At 51.0% G+C, this 18,107-nt stretch overlaps 1 protein-coding gene across 2 annotated transcripts in view; it reads right to left on the reverse strand.

The window, feature by feature from the left end:
* Nucleotides 1-18,107, reverse strand: part of Ccdc13 (coiled-coil domain containing 13) — a 42,515-nt gene that overhangs the window by 6,799 nt on the left and 17,609 nt on the right. For both annotated transcript variants that reach the window (XM_085828206.1, XM_021172328.3), the window contains exons 6-13: nucleotides 17,978-18,094; nucleotides 16,783-16,887; nucleotides 13,498-13,659; nucleotides 11,180-11,356; nucleotides 10,276-10,482; nucleotides 7,055-7,182; nucleotides 6,033-6,116; nucleotides 5,109-5,231 (exon numbers count right to left, since the gene is read on the reverse strand). In XM_085828206.1, coding sequence (XP_085684332.1) covers nucleotides 5,109-5,231; nucleotides 6,033-6,116; nucleotides 7,055-7,182; nucleotides 10,276-10,482; nucleotides 11,180-11,356; nucleotides 13,498-13,659; nucleotides 16,783-16,887; nucleotides 17,978-18,094 — 1,103 coding nt within the window. The remainder of the gene's footprint in view (nucleotides 1-5,108; nucleotides 5,232-6,032; nucleotides 6,117-7,054; nucleotides 7,183-10,275; nucleotides 10,483-11,179; nucleotides 11,357-13,497; nucleotides 13,660-16,782; nucleotides 16,888-17,977; nucleotides 18,095-18,107) is intronic.

Consider the following 18,107-nt stretch of genomic DNA (forward strand, 5'->3'; position numbering starts at 1 on the left):
GGGGTCTCAGTAAGAGTTATGGCCTTGCCCTTCCTGACAGATATGATAGTCCTAAATAAAACAAAACCCCACAGTCTTGAAGATAAAGGAAGGAACGGCTCTGGTATCCAGAGAAGGAGTTTACAAACAAGGGTGGTCATGAGTGAACTCACGAATGACAGGCAAGCAGGGTCAAAGGATCCTCTACACAAGCAATGACAGTTCAGAAACCAGGAGGACGTCAAAGCCTTCAGGAGAAGCTGCAAAGCAAATTCCCTACACTAATGAGAGACCAGAGCTTCTTAGGTCTGCCACTCACTGAGTGTGATGGTGTGTGTGTGCACACATATGTGTGCCTGTGCGTGTGTGTACATATACGGTTATGCATCCAGGTGTGCATGTGTGCATATATATGTGTGTGTGTGTGTGTGTGTGTGTGTGTGTGTGTGTGTGTGTGTATGTGTGTGTGTGTGTGTGTGAGAGAGAGAGAGAGAGAGAGAGAGAGAGAGAGAGAGAGAGAGCATGTATGTCTGTCATGGGACAACCCTGAGCCTTCAAGCCCAGAGAGTTTCTTATGACTTCATGAGTCACCACAGACTTGCTGTCTTCAAACAATACAAGAATTCCAGGAAAAGAAAGGAATGTCTGCAATTTAACAGCAACAGGATTCAAAGACAACCTCATTAAAAAGTAGGCAAAACGTATTATGCCTCAAAGAAGATATAAGAGTTACTGTCTGCACATGAAAGAAACGTTCAGTATCTGCTAGCACTGGGGAAACCGAAGCCACATTGAGATAACACTTCAGACTCACTAGGATGACTACATATGGAAACAAAACAAAACAAGCTCGTGGCTCCTGGAGACCCAGCATCCTCAGCATCAGAGCTGCCTGGAAGGCTGTGAGGGATGATGGTAAGATCCTCTCTGCAGGGGATAAACACGCAGGTAAGTCACGGCTATTCACAATCCTCCAAGTTCCTAGAGGCTAAGTGTAGCTAGCTGGTGGTGGGGCTCCTGTCTAACAAGTCCAGGGCCCTGGGTTCATCCCCAGCACACAGAAAAAAACAAAACAAGCTGCACCGCTAATCCCAGCACTTGGGAGGCAGGGAGGGGAGGCTCATGACTCCGAGGACAGCATGGTCTACCCAGTGAGCGAGCGCAAGGCTTGCCAGGGCTGCAGAGTAAGGCCCTACCTCAAAAACAAACAAATAAACAAACACCAACAAAACAAAAACTAAGTAAGCTGAGGACATAAATAAACACAAGAAAGTATCTGAAAACCAGAAACCAGTAACTCAGACTGAGGAATGTAAAGTAAATTAGGGAAGCCATGAGATCAACTCACAGCTGTGGAGAGAACCCATCTTGATGAGGAGGGAAGATCCATGGGGTATCAGAAAGTGAAATGGGCAGAGATTATGCATAATGTATGGTGCAACTTAAATATTTATGACAAATTAAAAATGTAAAAGCAAACAAATCCAAGGCTGCTGTCACTCTGTTGGTGAGTGAAACAGGAATGTGTGCTGACTCTAACAGGGAAGGAGGGCCTTGCATTTCTGCTTTGCTTTGCTCTTTCAGGAATGTGTGTGTCCTGCTTAACTGTGGGTTCCATTTACACTCGTGGACTTAAGAAACCAAAAGCTGGCATCACAGAAAATGGGACAGCATGATGTGAGTTTCCATAGTGTATGTAAGTGTGTATATATGTTTGTGTGTGTGTGTATGTGTGCATGTTGTGAGAGTGTGTATGTGCACATGTGTGTGAATATGTGTGTGAGTGTATGTGTGTGAGTGTGTGTGTATGTGCATATAGTGAGAGAGTGTGCGTGTGAGGGTATTTGTTTGTTTTTTGTTTTTCAAGACAGGGTTTCTCTGTATAGCCCTGGCTGTCCTGGAACTCACTTTGTGGATCAGGCTGACCTCGAACTCAGAAATCTGCCTGCCTCTGCCTCCTAAGTGCTGGGATTAAAGGCATGCACCACCATGCCCGGCTGTATATGAATGTGTATGTGAGTATGTGTGTATGTTGTGAATGTGTGTGTATGTGTGTGTGTGTATATTGTGAGAGAGTATGTATGCATGTGTGCATATGTTGTGAGTGTGTGTGCATGTGTGAGTGTGTGTATATTGTGAGAGAGTGTGTGTGCATGTGTGAGTGTGTGTGTGTGTACATGTGTGCTTGTCTATGTGTGTGGAGGGGGTGTATATTGATGTGTGCTTAACCCATGTAGAGGCGACAGCTCAAACTTGTCCATCCTTAGGCACCATCCACATCTTTTTCAGGACAGGTTTTCTCTCTGGCCTGGAAGTGACCAAGTAGACTCAGCTGCCTCAGGCATCCATTTCTTGTCTCCCCTGCTCTGGTGACCAATGATGGGAATGACTTTTAAAGAACTAAGTAAGCTTAACATTGTTAAAAGAGGACGGTGAGCAAGCATGGATGGATGCCGCTGGGGAGCGAGAGGCAGGAGGGTCAGCCTCACCTATCTAGGGAGGCCAGCTTGGGCTACAAAAAACAAACAAAACAAAGCAAAAAACAGATGTTAAACACCACCAGCAGCAACAAAATACAGTTAATAAAATAGTTTTTATGGCTCTCCCATCCTTTTAGAATTCTATGCCTTCAATTTCTCTTAGGTTTTCATTCAAGAGAAAGGCACCATAAAATATTCTTAAAAACAAAGGCCCAGAGAGCTGACGTTTCTTTCTATGGTGGCCCTGACTGGAGTGTACACACAGTGGGGGGGGGGAGTGAATTGGGGCTTCAATGCTTACTTGCAGGAAGAGAAACATCAGAACAATAACAGGGGTACAGAGTGAGAACCCAGGGGTGACGCAGTATGAATGGGAGCCACTGAATGGCTGAGGGAGCTTTATGCTAGAAAAGACATCACTATAAGAAGAAGAGAGTCCTAGCCTGCTGCAGAGAAAGGGGTAAAACTCAGCTCATCCTGAATGAGGGGCAAGACACAGAAAATACCCAATGTTGGGGCTGGGGGCATGAGGCAGAGGCAGGAGGGCCATGAGTTTAAGGCCAGCCCCAGCTACATTTGAACTGTCATCACAAAACAAAACACAACACCAAAGCCAACGGCGTTCTTTTAAAAAGAGATAAGACCAGTGGCATTTGCCATGGGAGTCGGCCCTCTCGCTCTAAGCACTGAGAGAAAAGGCTCAGCAGGTAAAGCCGCTTGTTGCCAACCAAGTCTTACAACCCCAGTCAGGTCTCCAGAATCCCACACGTGTGTGCACACACATCCACATCCACATCCATATATGCACACACACATACATGCACACACACATGTACACATGAGCACAAAGGCACACACACACATACACACACATATCCACACACATCCATATCCACACACATATATACACATGCACATGCACACACACACACATCCACATCTACACACATCCATAATTAAATAGATAAAAAACTAAAACTATTTTTATAGAGAGAAATGGATAAAAATCTAAGAAATAACTTATTTCTCAGACACTGGACCCAAGTCTGAGAGAGGAAGAAAACAGCAGAGGTGGGCTCACCCAGCTTTCCACAGCATATGTCAGTGGGGATCCTCTCGACTGCACCCCGGGGTCGGGGGGCGGGGTGTCCCAGCTGAGCATACAACTCCAGGATACCAGAGGTTGGGGACTAGGTGGCAGAGGTTGGGGACTAGGTGGCAACAGGATGAGGCAGCCAGAAGCTGTGGGAACTCAGAAGAGACAAGGAGCTGCACAGAAGCAGCCCAGGCTACCTGCAAGAAAGGCTGGCATGGAAGGGCCTGGCTTCAGGACAGTGCTTGGGGGTCCCTTTTGCTGATGCTCAGGAAGTAAAGACAACATAACTTGGCTGGTGGGTCTGAGGACAGTCTCACAGAGCCCCCAAGTGGAACAGGGCATCAGAATGAACCTGGGGCTCCTAGCAGCTGACAGAGATGCACGTGACTCACAGATTGCCTGCCTTATACATGTTCAGCTGATTTCCTGTCTCACCCTAGGCCTAGTCCTGTGAGGGAGGCCCTAGGAAAGCCCACTTCAGGTGGAGGCTTTGGCGGGGGGAGGGGGACAGGAGGGAGGTGTGAGTCACCTTGCTCCATTTATGACAGAGAAGACCATGGGAGTGCCAGTAGATGATGAGCTGACATCTTGTCGAACAGTTCTCACTGAGGCACAGGATTTCAAAAGGACCAACCACTGTGCTCAAAGCCCCTCCAATCACAGACATAACTTAGGGGAATGGAGGCCAAAGCCCAGGGGGAGAGCATGGCTGCCTTTTGACAGACATGAATGCAATCATACAGAGATTAGGTGTTTTCTGTACCTGAGACCCTGCGTGCACAGCCTTTTCCTGCTTAGGTACCAGTCGCCCTGACTCCCTTGGTAGCAATGCCCTGTTTTTCCTTTGGTAAGCCTCCTCCCCTAATTCTGTGAGCACCTGGAGCTACCTCCAGTCTTGGGGTAGGCTCTTGCTACCGAGACTGCTGCCTGCCTCTCAGTTCTGGTTCCTTGGCATTTTCCAGTACTTTCCAGGTCTTCCTTCTACTAGGTTTGGCAGAACTGGTTTCTATCATCTGTCATCAAAGAGCTCTGACTGACATATGACACTGCTATGAGGACAGAAGCTTGCTGGTGTCCTTTGTATTTCTCAGGAGGGAGGTCACATGGCTGGCCCACATGCTGGCCTGGGTACCTGCAGTTCTTGCCAGCTGGGTCACTTGTGCAGGGGCACTGATTGAGTGAGTGGACTCTGTCAGCAACTCTCTGGAGGCAGCTGGACCTCCTGGGCACCTCAGTTGCACACCCCTTATTGCCTCTCAGAAACCCCAGCTTCTCACCTCAGCTACCTTCCTGTTCCTAACAACTGCTAGCATCAGGCTAGGCTGTATCTTTTCCCCCATGAATCTCTTTGGTAGCTCTGGGAAGATAGTTACATTTGACAGAGCTTAATCTCCTTGAATTTGCCTGAGTGTGCAGGGCTGCCCCGGAGAACAAGTCCTACCGGGTTGACAGAGCCCAGAGCTGTGGGCCCGGGAGGGGCACGTGAGTTGTGATTGTGAGGGAGCCCAGTCCCCACCAGCAGTGAGGAGAGCTGGTTGGGTGCCATGTGTTACCGTTTTTGCAGCACAGTGACAAACTCATTGAGCCGGTCCCGCTCCACCTCAGCAGCCTGCCAGAGGGCCTTCATTTCTGCAGCTTGTGCCTGCCAGCCTTTTTGTTCTGGGGAGTCCGAGAACCTGGGGCCATAGTGGAGGACAGAGGTCATATGAAGTTCAAACATACATATCCCCATACAATGGCAGGAGGCACTGGGAAATTCAGAGGTTCTGAGATGGCCAGAGGAGAGGAAAACTGAGCTACCATGCCTAGGTCTGCCTAGGTGGCTTCTGGGGCATGGTTCACTGCCAGAGTCAAGTGACTTCCTTTGGCTGAAGGTCCCTGAACTATCAGTGTCTGGCCTGAAGTGTCACAGGTACGTCCTAGGAGACGTAGCCCAACGATAGGACACCTTGCTTTATAGCCACATGGTAAACCTCAAGTGAGAGTGGGCCCACTGGAGGCTTGGTCTGAATCCTGAGCTGACCTCCACGAGGGAGGGGGTTAATGACAGCAGGATCTCCAGTGGACAGTGGGTAGGTCTCGGGCAACACAAGCCATCCTTTGTCTATGAGCCCACAAGAAGAACAAAGGGTGCATTTAAGCCCTGAGTCTGGTTATATCCACCGAGGAGGGGCTAGAGAGCTGAGGGGATATCAGTAACTTAGTGTGGGGGACCCACATAATGTGAGGTGCTCCCTCTGGAGAAGGACTCTCAGTGGGTAAGAGAAGGCCGTGGAAGGTGGGGCCCGGGCCAGGAACCTCATGCTGACTCCCCAGCCTGGCCATTAGGGCCAAGCTCTGACTCTGAAGCTGTTAACTCTATCAAATGGCCCCACCACCAGCCTCTCTGGCCTTATACAACCCTGGAGGCATGCTAGGGCTTTGCCTGGCCTCAGGCCTGAGGAGGGGTTAAGAGCTAAGGGATTCTGAATTCCTACCTGGGCGATGTCCCATGGGGACTGGGCAGGGAAGGCCTCGTGAGAGCAGATTCCACAAGTGTATGGCCCAGGCTGGTCACAGACCTGTGTGCAGGCAGAAGGGACATACAGAGGAGAAATGGGTACACTGCACTTCACAGTGGACAGGAATCGAGGGAGCCCATGCAGCAAGCCACGTGGGTCTCACAGTTTTCCCGTGGATTGACTGCACTTCCTTGCTCAAGAATAAAACAGAATCCCAAGCAGTCCACAGTAGTGAGTCTGACAGACCTAGGAATAAGTGGGCTCTGAGGCTGCAAAGGGGCCGTCAGCAGGTGCTTCAAGTGATGACACCCATGCTGACAGTGCCTTCCTGCCATGAAGAGCCAAGAAAATAGGGGAAGATTTCAAATAGAACAGCAGCAGGGCAGCCATCTGAAAACAGTGTGTGATGTGTGTGCAGTGTGTGGTGTGTAGTGTGTGGTGTGTGTGTCTGTGTGTGGTGTGTGTGGTATGTGTGCATATGTGTAGTGTGTGTATATATGTGTGTGGTATGTGTGCATATGTGTGGTGTGTGTATATGTGTGTGTGTGATGTGTGGTATGTTTGACTATGCATGGTGTATGTGTATATGTGTGATGTGTGCATGTGTGTGGTGTGTGTATGTGGTATGTGTGTATGTGTGTGTGGTATATGTATGTGTGGTATATATGTGCTGTGTGTACATGCAATCAGGCAGAAGGATCAGGAGCTCTGAGTCATTTTAAGGCCAGTCTGGGACACTTGATCCCTGTATGGAAAAACTAAACAGCCAGAGATGATGGCACATGACTTAATCTCAGCACTTGAGAGATAGAGGCAGGAGGATCTTTGTGAGTTTGAGGCCATCCAGGGTTACATAGTGAGATCCTGTCTCAAAATAAATAAAACAAAACAATTCACTCAAGGGCTTTCCAGAAGAGGAGGTGGGGATACTGTTTCTCTGGATAGTACCCAAGTCCTCACAGTCCCTCCCTCCATCCTCCATCCTGTGTTTTCCTTACCGGGAAGATCCAAGCCTGCCAACATGATCGCCTGCTGAGGCTGGAGAGTTGGTTATCGGGGTCTGGTCCTCAGGGAACCTGGCATCGGTGGGGCTGGCCCCCTCACCCCCTCCTTTACCGTGAAGATACTGCAGGGAACAGACGTGGGTTGGATGTCAGAGCATTGGTGCAGAGGCCAGGGGAAGGCCGCAGGGTGCCTTGGCTAGTTTCCAGCTCCAGGCATTTGAAAGAAGCCTCTCTTCAGGGTGAAAGCTGGCCTGGGCAGCAAAGACACAGCTTGCATAACAAAGACATCACACAATGCCTCTGTTCAGAAGGAGGCTGCAGAGAGAGACCAGTGTAGGCCAGGGCCACAGGGAGATATGGGGACAGTGCAGGCCAGGGCTACAGACAGGTAGGAGCTGACACCTGTGAGGGCCGCTTTCCTAGGTAGCCCCCCACACACGGTGTGACTAGAGGTCAGTGTAAGCACCAGAGCTAACGCCTGGACATCAGCTGCCTGCAGGGACAGTGGCTGTGTGAAAATGGAGCGTCCCAAACGCCTCTCTCTATTAGCCCCGTCCTCTCTCGGGTACCAGACGATCCTTAGCAGGAGGTTAGGCCATCAGCAAAGGACAGCAGTGAGTCCCAGGAATTCTGAGAAAACCAGAAGGTGCGACTACACCAGATGAGTGGAGCAAGGTCCCGCTGGATCAAGGACAGAGGGGAGTGCTGACGCCAGAGTCTCCATGCACTCCGCCCCAGGATACTAGAGCTGAAGACTGCAAGGTGGTGTCCCCCAGACCTCTCCCTCAGCTGGTCCTACAGCCCCAGGCTACCCTGGACACAGCAGACCAGTCAGTCAGTGCCAGCCTGAGCTGGAAGAGGCCAGGGGCTCTCAAAAGAAACACAGGGCAAGGCTGTTGTACCATGTCACCACCTGGATAGGTCTAAAGGGAGAAGGTTTTGCTTTCCCTGTGAGCACTCTGTAGGAGGAATCCCTAAAGGCACCCTGACTGTAAACAGCCCTGAGCAGGCTCCCATGTCCCACCCTAGACACTGGAGTATGTGGCCCCCCAAGCAGGCACAGAGGCCCTGTAGTCTTCGTCTTGGGGGGAGTTCAGGGGAAAACATGGGCACAGGTGTGAGGAGAGAGTAGCTTGGAGAGACCTGGAATCTAAGAGAGGCCCAAGACCCAGCACAGGGCTCCCTGAGGCAGAGGAAGGGGACAGTGTGCAGGGCCATTTGAGGGAGAGCTGACAGTGCAAGAAGGGGAGGTTGATGGGAAAACTCAGGAGAGACAGCAAGAACTGGAGCTTATGCCGGGATCTGAATGAAATGAGGAGAATCCTCAAGTGCGCAGCTCTAAGCAGGGACTGGGGAAGGGGACAACAGAAACCAAGGACTGTGAAAAAGCCAGACGGAAATGCTATTTTGTAAGCTAATTTAAAATATAATAATAAAGAATAAAAAGGGCTGCATGAGTGGGTAACTTGGCTACCAGAGATCACAGGTCACACATGTAAAGAGCATGAGTGGGTAACATGACTACCGGAGTCCACAGGTCACACATGGAAAGTGCATGAGTGGGTAACATGGCTACTAGAGCCCACAGGTCACACATGGAAAGTGCACGAGTGAGTAACATGACTACCAGAGTCCACAGGTCACACACGGAAACTGAAGAGGCCGGCAGGTGTCAATAGCAGTGCTGTTATTAGCAATTGCTCTTAGCTGTCTACCATAAGTAACTGGTAAGATCCTACTGATGAAGACACCGCACACTTTGGTTGCAGGACACAGAGAAAGCAATCACACAGCTGGAGAAAAGCTGCGAGTATCCATCTGCTGGCTAGCTTTCATAGTGCTAGAAGGTGATGGAGAGGATGCTGGAGGAGAACAGTCATCAAAGGTCACACCTAGTTGTCATCCCTGTAAGATACACCAGCAGCCTGCCAGACAAAATGCACCCCTGGTGCAACAGTCCTGTGACTCTTACTGGGGAACCAATAGCTTTCTGGATGGATCTGAGCCCTGCTCCACAGGCTACAATTTGTGTTGATACAGTAAACGAGGACGAAGCCTATGGCTGGGGAGGTCACACCCACAGAGAGGGATCTTTTGTTGCTGTTTTGCTACATGGTATCAAACTGCCTCCTAAGTGTGTTTTACCCATAGGTTTGTGCTGGTTTCAGCCTTGGTCAGAGAAGATTCTGCTTGCGGTGGGTGACAGTTACATAGTTACAGGGACTTATAACTGGTCAGAGAGCTGAGAATAAGTGACCGAGTGCTCAAGGGACAGAGGCACATATGGAGGACAAGGACAGAAGGGGAGCTATGAAACACTGTCTCTTAGACATGGCATGGCTGTTGTGAGTATGTAGTCTTAGCATCGGTAGCTACCTAGACAAGGCCCACAGAAAAGTGGGGCCTGTTAACATTCCAGCATGGGGAGGGGAGGGGCTCATAAGACTACACCCCTCTGAGGAACTCCTGACAGCCAATGGGTGCTGGGGGGGCAGCCACTTTCTTCATGGTGCACCCAACTGCTGAGTTCCCCATGCTCCAGTTACTAACCTAGTGGCATGCTAACACAACTCTAATTAAACTCAGTCACACACACACACACACACACACACACACACTCACATACAAGACACGGAAGCAAGAGGAGAACCCGTGAGGAAGGAGGAGTCAGAGGGGATCAAAGAGGAATTAGGAGGGTGGGAGAGGTAGGACTGGGTAAAAGGGGGTATGAAAATGACCCAGATACCACGTATACATGTATGACATTGTCAAAGATTTTAAATGTTTTAATAAAAGGAAGTGTGGCCATCCTACTGACTGCAACGTGACCACAATGGCTCGAGCCACAGCTACCGCACTGGATCACCAAGATGGGGGCCACAGCTGCAGATGGGAAAGGGTGAGCTGGTAGGAGTCTGGATCCTCTTGATCTTGGTAAAGCTGACAGGACAGGGTGACAAGAAGGGTGACAGGAAGCCAGGTGGCTTCTAAGCTGAGCAAGGACATGATCAGGTTGGTGTTCTAGACAAGATCAGTGACGGCCGCAGATGGACTTGTGTTTCAGGAAGGAAAGTATGTGCAGATTAGAAGGAAGGCTGCTGGAGGCAGCTGATCCACATGAGGCCAGGACGATGCAGTGGCCAGAGCTGAAGTGACTGTGGAGAGTGGGAGGGGCTGTGTGGGCAGACACACTGGCCTGAGGGCACCCAGCTCACCTGGACACTGAGTTGCCCAATCTCCAGCTCCAGCTGCCGCACCTTGGCTTCACGATCAACCACCATGGCCCGCAGCTGGGCCACAAGGCTGCTGCTTCGTTGGGCCTCACTGTTGACCTTCTGGTCCAGGTGCTGCTGAGATGTGCGTCTCGATTCCTCCTGCACACTCAGGCTGCTCAGAATGTCCTGCAGCTGCTTTAGCTGGTCCTGAGGGCCAAGCCAGAGGGCAGTTAGAAGTAGGTTTGGGCTACTTAGGGCAGGGAAGAACAGGGACAGTTGACTTTTCCCTGGAGCCAGGCAACTTTGCCCAGCCCAAGAAGACGTTAGCAGGAGACACCAGCTCTCCCTCTGAGAGCCAGGAGCACCTTCCCCAAAGGATGCAAGGCTCATCTCTGGTCCCTTCTGGTTCAGGTTCCTCCCTGGGCCATCGTGGGAAAAGGTGCTCTTCAGATACCAGAAGGAGCTCAGTGAGTGGGTGCCTAGCTGTGGGAAGACATGTGAACACAAAGGCCTGAACTAGGATCCAGGCCGTCTCACAAGGAGTCTGCCAGGACCTAACTTGAGCCCCAGTCCCTTGAACATGTCCCCAGAGAGACTCTAAGAACAGAGGCTTCCTGCTTTGGTGCAAAAGGGACGGACAGCGTGACTTGGGGGCAGGAGAAGGCAGCTGTTTTCGCCTCAGGAGAACATGGATGCTCATCACACCTGAACCATCAGTGAATGTCCACGTGGCAGGCCTGCCCTGCAGTCTGCTTGCTCCCCAGAGGTACACCCTCTCTCACCCACGTCTCCTTGGGGGATCCCAGTGCCAACGGGACCAGGGTCATAGCCATCTCCCTCAGGCACTCAGGGCGTCCGTATAGGAAGCATGTCTGGGGTGGCTCTGCTCTCCCACCCCGCATACCATAAGGGCATCAATCAGCTCATCGTCATGCCTGCCCTTCTCCACCAGGGTCGTCATCTGGCTCCTGAGGGTCTTCACCTCGCTGGACAACACCTTGTTGCGAGACCTCATGCCCTCGAACTTCTTTCTCAGCTCCTCCAGCTCTGTCTGGAGGGTGTCCCGCTCGCTGGCCAGTTTCTGTAGTTAGAAAATGAAAGCTGAGGGCCAGCCTATGCTCATAGCCCAGGCCACCCTGGATCCCTCTCTCGGGGGAGACTCAGGGTTGGGGGAGCAGTTGTTGAGGGACACAGGAGGTAGTGATGGAGCCAGGGCCCTGACTCATGCATGCTCAGCTCCCTGATTTTCTGACAGGCACTTGGTGGACAGCTTTATGGCACAGGGAGGGACAGGACGGGATGGGATGGGATGGGTTGGCAGCATAGCATCCCTCATGCTTTAAGACATGAACATCAGGACTGGCAAAATGGCTCAGCAGATAAAGACCTGAGCTTGACCTACACAGGAGCAGAAAATGACTCCTGCAATTGTCTTCTGGCCCCTACATGTGTGTGTGTGTGTGTGTGTGTGTGTTACACACACACACATACACACACATACATACACACACATACACACACACATACACACAGAGCACACACACACATACAGAGCACACACACACACAGAGAGCACACACACACACACAGCACACAACCAGAAGAACTAGCTGCACTGCCCATCAAACCCCATTTTTTAACCTAAATGGCTCATGTCCACCTAAATTGTGTTTTGTTTATTGTTTCTAATAGAAACATAGTGCTGTTGGGGGCTGACAACTGGCCTCTTCCCAACTAAACCCACTCAGTGAGGGACCACTCCGTAAGCACAGCCAGCAGGCTTCTGTGACACCCCCACTGTGTGGGGATGCAGATCCCCTCTGCACTGTGCACCTGGCTCTAACCACAGTAAGCTTCAGAGCCTCTCATTCCTTTCTTCAGTCTTATATGTCCTGTGGGTCTACTATGTGTCTGGGATTGTGACATGCTTGGGTAAAGCAGAGAGACAGACTGCTGCTTACTGTGATGTGGGGGAGGGGACACAACAGCCGCAGACCAGGCACTGACTCAGACATTCCGTCCTATCACCTTCTCATGCTCAGCGTGGAGCCGTCAGTTACCCCACACCTCCCTTTCCTGTCCGTCCGTCCGTCCGTCCATCTCAGTTATCCCAGCCTGCTCTTGTTAGTTCCCTACCTTAGTGTTCATCCTTGGTCACATCTCTGCTTCTCATATCTCCCCACTTCCTTCTCCCCCAAACCACGCTACTTGTCCTAAGATCAGGGGACTCTTCACAGTTAAAGCACCTTGGTGACTGAGCTGGACAAGGTGCAGGAGGCTGGAGGCGGCCATGGGGAGGCTCCTGACACCCCTGGCCTGGAGCTTGGCAGACACACTTACAGATGAAGTCTCCCAGTGGGCAGGTGTGGAAGGCCTCACTGTTGGAAGCCTGTGTCAGGTGCTGAGGGCCAGAGACAGCTCCCACTGACTCCCAGTAGGCAGTGAGGCACACCTGAAGCACGCTGCCCCCACCCCCCCCCGACTCCGTTCACAGCCTTGGGGCACTTTCTTTAGGCTTCACCCTATTCCACCATTGGGAGTGTGATCCAGTGTGAGGATTCACCATCACTGTCAAGGTATCTGAATTTGGAGTCACCTAGAAGACACACTTCTGGGCATCCCACTGGGGCATCTCCAGAGGAGAAGACACCCATGCTCATGGGTCGTCACAGCCCACTGGCTAGGTACCAGACTGAATAAAGAGGGGGAAAATGGAGCCACCACACACTGGCATTCATCTTTCTCAGGCTCCTATTCCCATCACACTTTCCCACCCTGACAGGATGGGTTCCCCTCAAACAGTAAGCTAGACCAACCCTTCTTTCCTCAAGTTAGTTTTATCTTACATTTTATCACAACAGGGACTTTTTTTTTTTTTTTTTTTTTGGTTTTTCAAGACAGGGTTTCTCTGTATAGCCCTGGCTGTCCTGGAACTCACTCTGTAGACCTGGCCTCAAACTCAGAAATCCACTTGCCTCTGCCTCCCAAGGGCTGGGATTAAAGGTGTGCGCCACCACGCCTGGCCAACATATTTTCTTTACAGGAAGGTTTACACATAGCTCCTCTCAAACTGCCATAGTTGAACCACCTAGCATTCACTGAATGGTGGTGGGGTCCCACTCAGGCAGCTCAAACTTGTTGACAAGAAGTGAGGCCCAAGGCCCCCGTGTGGTCTCATGAGCGCTGTGAGTCTCCCATCCCTGTGGGCCGTGCCTGCCTCACCTCCCAGCTCTCCTGCTTGTCCCTCTCCAGGCTGCGGATCTTCAGTAGGTTTTTCTCCTGTGCTGTCATCTTCCTTGGGTCTGAACTGAGAGGCAGCTCAGAGCTCGATGAACCTGCAGGCTTGTTCTGACGCTGTCCCAGTTGCTTCTCAAGATCTCGGACCTAAGGGCACGAAAGCTGGCTGTCCCACCAGTCTACATCCATGGGTCCTGCCACCTAGGTGCCATGGAAGACTGTACTGGGCTAAAGATGGAGCCACCCCTCCAGGGTGGGCACAGGATGGGCACAGGCTAGGAAGATCTTAGGCAAATGGAGAAACCATCCACGGGGCTTGTTTAGAAGAGATGATTCTGGGTCAGCGAGAAAGCCCCTTCCTCCTGACTGTGCCCAGCCAGGCTCCTTGTACCCACTGTCAATCCCCTCCTAGGAAAATGGGCCTGCCTGAAGGTGCAGTGCTGCCCTGAAGACTCGGCACCCAACCACCTCCCCCATCCCGAGCCTGCATGCCCCCAAAACAAGGGATGGGGAGCAGGAAGGGTCTGGAAGCTGTATTTTAACAAAAGCCATAGGTGATTTTTTGTTGTTGTTGGTTTTTTTTTTTTTTTTTTTTTTTTGGTTTTTTGAGACAGGGTTTCTCTGTATAACCCTGGCTGTCCTGGAACTCACTCTGTAGACCAGGTGGGCCTGGAACTCAGAAATCCACCTGCCTCTGCCTCCCGAGTGCTGGGATTAAAGGCGTGGGCTACCATCACCATCGTGATTTTATAAAAAGAAATGTTTCTTTTTTATTATAAACATTCTCATAGTGATTGCACAAACGGGGTCTGGTTTCTCTGTGGTGCTTCCTTACATCTGGAACCTCATTTGAACCACATCCACTCTCGTCCCCTCCCCTGGTTTTCTTCTTGTCTGTCTCTTTCAGGTCAATTAAAAAAAATCCTCTATAAGAAAAAAAAACATGAAATATTTGTCTTTTTTGAGTGTGGCTTGTTTTACTTAAAACAATGATACCCATGCCCAATTCATTTTCCTGCAAATGCCATACTTTTGTTTTTTATTTATGGCTAAAATACCACTGTTCATACACACATCTCTCTCCCACCGTGTGCCAATAGCGTCTGTACTTTACGTACTGATGGGCACCCAGGCTGAGACCACATAGTGGACAGGTATCTCTGGGATCCCCCTGTGCTGACCCAGTCTCCTCTCAGTGTATATCCAGGGGTGGTAGAGCTGGGTCATACGGGAGCTCTGCCTTCAGTTTTCTCAAGATCCCCACACTCATCTCCACAGTGGCCACACCATGCTAGGTCCCAGCCATTCCTCTGTCCCTACATCCTATATCCTCACCGAGACACAATGTTCATACAGCAGTGGCTCGAAGAGAGGAAATCTTAGTGTATCATTACCCTAATGACTAAGGATGTTGACTATTAACAGGCAGCCTGCCTGTAATCCCAGCGCTTGAGACACAGAGACAGGGGAGTCCTGAAGCTCTGGGTGTAGGATACACTGCCTCATGTCTACTCTGGCCTCTTCACACATGCACACAGATGCACGTGCACACAAATATATACATTCCATAACCATTTGTATTTCTTCTTTTCAGAAGTGTATGTGAAAATAATTGTGTATCTAAAATTTGAGTTGTTTGTTCTTTTGCTAAGGTTTTGGAGTTCTTTATATATTCTGATTATCAATCTTCAGAGCTACAGGTGGCAAAGGCTGTCCACGCAGCAGGCTCTCATCACTCCGCTGGGCATTTCGTTCGCTGATCCTTTCCGTTTAATGCCATCCTATCAGTTCTTGCCCTGTGTCCCAGCGCTGGATCCTATTCAGAGGCCCGTGTTCTATTCCTAGAGCATCGCCAGGCTGTGGGCTTAACACTGAGGCCTCCGATGCGCTTTGAGCTGATACTTCTCAGGGTGAGAGGTGGGCTCTGGTTTTATGCCTCTTCACAGCTGTGCCACATGCTAGCGGCAGCCTTTTCTCTAGTATGTGTTTCTTTTACACCACTGTCAAGAATCAGATGAGGGAGAAGCTAGAGAAAGTACCCAAGGAGCTAAAGGGATCTGCAACCCTATTGTTGGAACAACATGATGTACTAACCAGAACCCCGGAGCTCTTGTCTCTAGCTGCATATGTATCGAAAGATGGCCTAGTCGGCCATCAATGGAAAGAGAGGCCCATTGGACTTGCAAACTTTATATGCCCCAATATAGGGGAATGCCAGGGCCAAAAGAATGGGAATGGGTGGGTAGGGAAGTGGGGGGCGCTATGGGGGACTTTTGGGATAGCATTGGAAATGTAATTGAGGAAAATATGTAATAAAAATATAAAAAAACAAACAAACAAACAAACAAAAAAAGAATCAGATGAGATCAGGCATGCTCAAGGTGGTACGGAAGGAGATAAGTCATTCACACTCAGCTTCACCAGAGCAAAGGTGAGGCTGGCATGCGCTGGGTGCTTAACGGTGAGGAGACTTGAGCTCACATCTCTAGGGTCCCAGAGTTTGGGGGGATGTTGTTTCCCTTCACGCTGGCTTCAAGGATTTCATGGACAACCCTAATTTAAAAGGCACCCAGGAGGATGTAGACTTGATCCCAGGAGATGCAGGTGGCATGCTCGAGGAAGCTTCTGGAAGCTTCTCACTCTAAAGGCAAAATGAGGGTGGAGGTGGGAGTAGGGTGGTAAACCTGGGCTAACATGTCTAGTGCTCTCTCCAGGATGGCTCCCTGCTGAGGAACCCACCCCTACACATGCCAACACAATCAATCTTGCCAACAGACCAAGGATTCAGGGGTAGGGAGGCACAAGTGTTGTTATCCCCATTACACAGATGCAGAGACTGAGGCACAGAGAGTAATTTGTGTGCCAGTCCACAGGTGGTGTGGAGATCTCTAGGGTTTGAACTCAAGCCAGTCAGCTCTGGAACCGCTTCTCTTAACTACCTGTGGTGTGTGCCAAAATACTTAGAAAATAAAGAGGCAGACCAGGCTGTTTTACTGGCTAACAAAAAGCTTCTGGTATGAAACTGGAAAAAGCATTTCAGCAGTCACGCAAACTTACGCGAACTCAGGCAAGCGTGCCTGCAGAGACAGAAATGAAACCCAAGGCTGTAGGGCTGGTTAAGAGCCAGGACTGGGCATGTGCAAAGTGTTATGTAAGTGCATATGCTGGCAATAAACAAATGAAAACCCCTCCACTCTGCAGGGGCATGGTGTGGGAGGCACAGGCCTGCGCCCGCCCGTGCGTGTGCTCCAGCAGGAGGAGTCCACTCACCCTGCTCTGTAGCACTAGAATTTGCTGAGCCCTTCCCCGCCAGGTCCCCGGGGAGGCCAGCAGCTGCTGGATGTTTACATCTTCCCCAACTTCATTGGCCAGAACCTGAAACAAAGCAAGGTGCTCAGTGCCGGCAGGGAAGAGGTGCTCAGTGTGGGCAGGGGAGAGGCTACCCAGCCCTTCTAGCCCTCACTGCATGGGTCTCAGGCATTGCTGGGGTGGAGTTCCTGATGGTCACGGCTTTATCTGCATGACCTCCCTCCTACCTCAAAGCTCAGCTGTTAAAGGTCCAGATCTGCTCTGCCTGGGAGGTAGTGAGTCCATCATGCCAGCCCTTCTCTGGGACACACCAACACTGTTCTTGCCCCGAGGGCCCCCTGCTCCCGGCACATTCAGCCACCAGTGCCTGCCTCCTTGCACGACTTGCCTGGGATCACAGAATTCTGGAGGGCTCAGGAGGCGTGCTGCACGCCACAGGGGCTGGCCTCTGCCAAGTGACTCTCGTAAGCACAGAGAAGTCAACTGAGGCTGCCGTGCTTCAGGAAGACCTGACACTGTGGCCACCAAAGCTGTATGAAGCTAGGCCTACCTCAAGGTTTTGAGGTTGAAATAATACCCTCCGTATCACCAAGCTGATCCCCTATCCAGCAGGACAAGTCTCTGGCCCTTGTTTCCACAATAGAACACTGTTTTGTAATTCTTGGCCAGTCTGAGTGGTTCCAGCAAGGAAGGCAGATGCCAAATTCACTATGTTAATCCAACACCCTGGCACCGAGCACTTTCCTTGGGAAGGGGCCTTCAGTGCACACATTCCCTGTTTGTTCCTGTGCTGCAAGTCACAGGTGCAAGGCAGCAGGTGGGCCAGGTAGCCTTTGAGTCACAGGTAAGGCAGCTCACTGAGTAGAAACCCAGGGTCTACCAGGGCACAGGGCAGCCACTGGGGATGTACAGAAGGCTCCCAGTCCTCTCCCTGGTTGGCAGAGCTAATCTCCTCAATTCATAGGCAGGTAGTGGGCATCTCAGGGTAGTGGGCAGCCCTTCCAGGAAGCCGGCCACCCCATACCCCAGACAGGACTGACCCAGCACAAGCAGGTCTAAGCAGCCCTGCTTTGGAAAAGAAGCCAGTGGGTCATCGGGATTTTCCTGGGACCAACCCTGGTCACACAAGAAGTCCCACACCCTGAGTGTAGAAGACCTTCTGGGCCACACGGAGCTCCTGCTTTGCAGACTGGATCTGGTTGCGCAGGTCACTCATCTTCAGGTTGGTGGCTGCCAGCCTGTCCTGCAGAGCTTTCACCTCTGGGGTCTCCAGCTGGTTGGGAAGG

Source organism: Mus caroli, unplaced genomic scaffold (assembly GCF_978045245.1).
Source record: "Mus caroli unplaced genomic scaffold, Mus_caroli_1 scaffold_11, whole genome shotgun sequence".
Lineage (NCBI taxonomy): Eukaryota > Metazoa > Chordata > Mammalia > Rodentia > Muridae > Mus > Mus caroli.